The following is a 2,452-nucleotide window of genomic DNA, read 5'->3' as shown; positions in this document are numbered from 1 at the left end:
TATTTTCATGCGATATAAATCATCACTTGTAGTAGCTTAGATACGCATCACATAGTCACGTAGCCATTACAAGAATACTATTTATGATTGATATTTATTCTCTCGCTTCTTCGCTATCTCTCACAAGATAGATATTTTCACAAAACCTGCAGCTTCAAATCACTAATTTGTTTATTATTCATCTTATTATTATTCATTACTGATAGTATCTGATCGGATTGTCAACAGAACTGTTTGTTTTCATTATTCCGGTCATTGCTGCTATTTAAGGACGACAATTCAAGTTAAAAATTGCGGTACATTTTGGGTTTATCGCTTGCCTTCAACATCACATTTTCCACTTTGTGCTCGTTACTGTTCAACCAAGATTGGTAACGTATAAAAGCTATTGGCTAACCTAGGATAGTTTTTATCAGAGATAGTATTGACATAGACTACTAAAAGTAGAAAGAAGCAGGACTGCCAACAGTTGTTGACTATAATAATAATGATGAGGCTGATTGTATTACTGGCGATTTCAACTGAATCGGATATCTGTAAAGGCACATTATACTGTCTGTGATTGATATCTAAATTAGCTGCTAGGTTGGTTTTGTGTAGTATGGTATACGGTTTCATTCGTACCGTATAGTAGAATGACCGGGAAGATGATAAGCCTTTTCATTATTTTGCGCTGACCGCCATTGGCAGTCCCGTTTTTTCCTTATTTTGTAGTCCCATTTATAGACTGTGATAATAATTTGCCACTATTAATATCCGGTCGAAATATGCTGTATAAGTATATTAATTATTGGTTGTAGAGCAGTCCAAAGTTAGCGTTGCGATTAAGGTCATTAGAATGATAAGACTGTACTAGAGTAGATTAAATTGTACTTTAGACTGTTAATATTTATTTATAGATAGATAAATTAATTTATGTAACAAACTGGAGTTTTATAAAACTTGGCAGTTATAGTTATAATATTTTGTAGAAATTTTATCACGTCGACATAGAAATTTTATATTTCAATTCACAGACTTTTGCGAGTTTGATCCTTGCGGCAATCACGGCACCTGTACACAAACTGCTCGTGGATACACATGTACTTGTGCCGCTGATTATACTGGCCAGAATTGTCAAATAGGTACTAGTCTACTTTAAACGAAGATAATATTCTAATGTTCGCAAACTTGTTTACCGCTATAAGTTTCTGTAACGTTTATTCTATAGATAAAGTGGTTTCCAATATGTAAAATTTAACGTAAAACGAGTTCTATACCGTAATTACAGTGATGTTATTAATTACAAATGCAATACACCTTTATCCTAGTTTTAAAAGAACAGAATAAATAACCATACGAAAATAGTTACAGAATGACTGAAATTTGACTTAATTTAATAACTTATTCTAGCGATTAATCCATGCCAAAGTAATCCATGTCGCAATGGATTTTGTCGAGCTCGCGGCTTGAACTATCAATGTTTATGTAAGAAAGGATATACAGGACGTAACTGTGATCAAGGTATATGATTGTTAAAATGAACACATCTACACACCGATTTCTAGCAATAGTTTATTATGGATGCTGTTATCTTGCACTGATATACTGTTTACGAAATGATTAGATTAAAATGCAGCGATTTCATTATTTTTGAGTAGACATTGATGAATGCAACCTGAGAATTTCAAGATGTCCCGGTATTTGCATTAATACACCCGGTAGCTACCAATGCTCTTGTGAGAAAGGACGTATATTACTGCCAGATGGTCTAACCTGCATAGGTAGCATCTGCATTGTTATCTCGAATAACTTTATTGTGGAAAATATCGGATTTTTAATCGTTCCATCTATTCTTGTACATTTTTAGATCCATGTATGTCCTACAGAGATATTAAAGACACAACAAGAAGCATTAAATATTCAGGTTACACACTCAGCCTGTGTGATTATGAAATAATAAAACAGAATTTCACTTGGTATCGATTTAATGGAGGTAAAAATAGTCAAATGATGCTTACCAGACAAGTTATGATGAATCAATGTGGAACCAATGCTCCTGGATGGCTAGTAACACCTCATCCTACAGGTAGAACTTCATATTAGGCAATTTACTCAATTTAAAATCAGTCGTAGGAAATAGACCTAGTATGCTGTTATTGATTAAATTTAATTGTACGGTAGCTCAGATTGACTAGCAATCTCCTCTTACTGAAACATGTTAACGTGCAGTAATATAAAACAGTAGCTGGGTATACTTTACACAATTCTGTAAACTTATCCTACACATCTAATATTCGAGCTTCCTGATTGATAAATTCCTTCGCAATGTAGTCTCTTCAATACATTACACTAGAGAAAAATCTTTGGCAATTATTTTACAGTTCATCACATAAATGGTTCATTTTTAGTACCCTTACATTACCATCATCTTTGCAATATTTAGTAAAAAAATCGATTGCACTAGCTGATA

The 2,452-nt window shown here is 33.3% G+C and overlaps 1 protein-coding gene across 1 annotated transcript in view; it reads left to right on the top strand.

Annotated features, from left to right (window-relative positions):
- Positions 1 to 1,394: 1,394 nt before the first annotated feature.
- Positions 1,395 to 2,452, top strand: part of TRIADDRAFT_34389 (uncharacterized protein) — a gene marked incomplete at both ends in the record, with an annotated part of 6,947 nt that continues 5,889 nt past the window's right edge. Inside the window, one exon of the mRNA XM_002118511.1 lies at positions 1,395 to 1,503. Coding sequence (XP_002118547.1) covers positions 1,395 to 1,503 — 109 coding nt within the window. The remainder of the gene's footprint in view (positions 1,504 to 2,452) is intronic.

The sequence above is a fragment of the Trichoplax adhaerens genome, genomic scaffold (genome assembly GCF_000150275.1).
Source record: "Trichoplax adhaerens TRIADscaffold_150 genomic scaffold, whole genome shotgun sequence".
Lineage (NCBI taxonomy): Eukaryota > Metazoa > Placozoa > Uniplacotomia > Trichoplacea > Trichoplacidae > Trichoplax > Trichoplax adhaerens.
The sequence above is the reverse complement of the archived record's forward strand: the minus strand, read 5'-3'. Positions and strand labels throughout refer to the sequence as shown.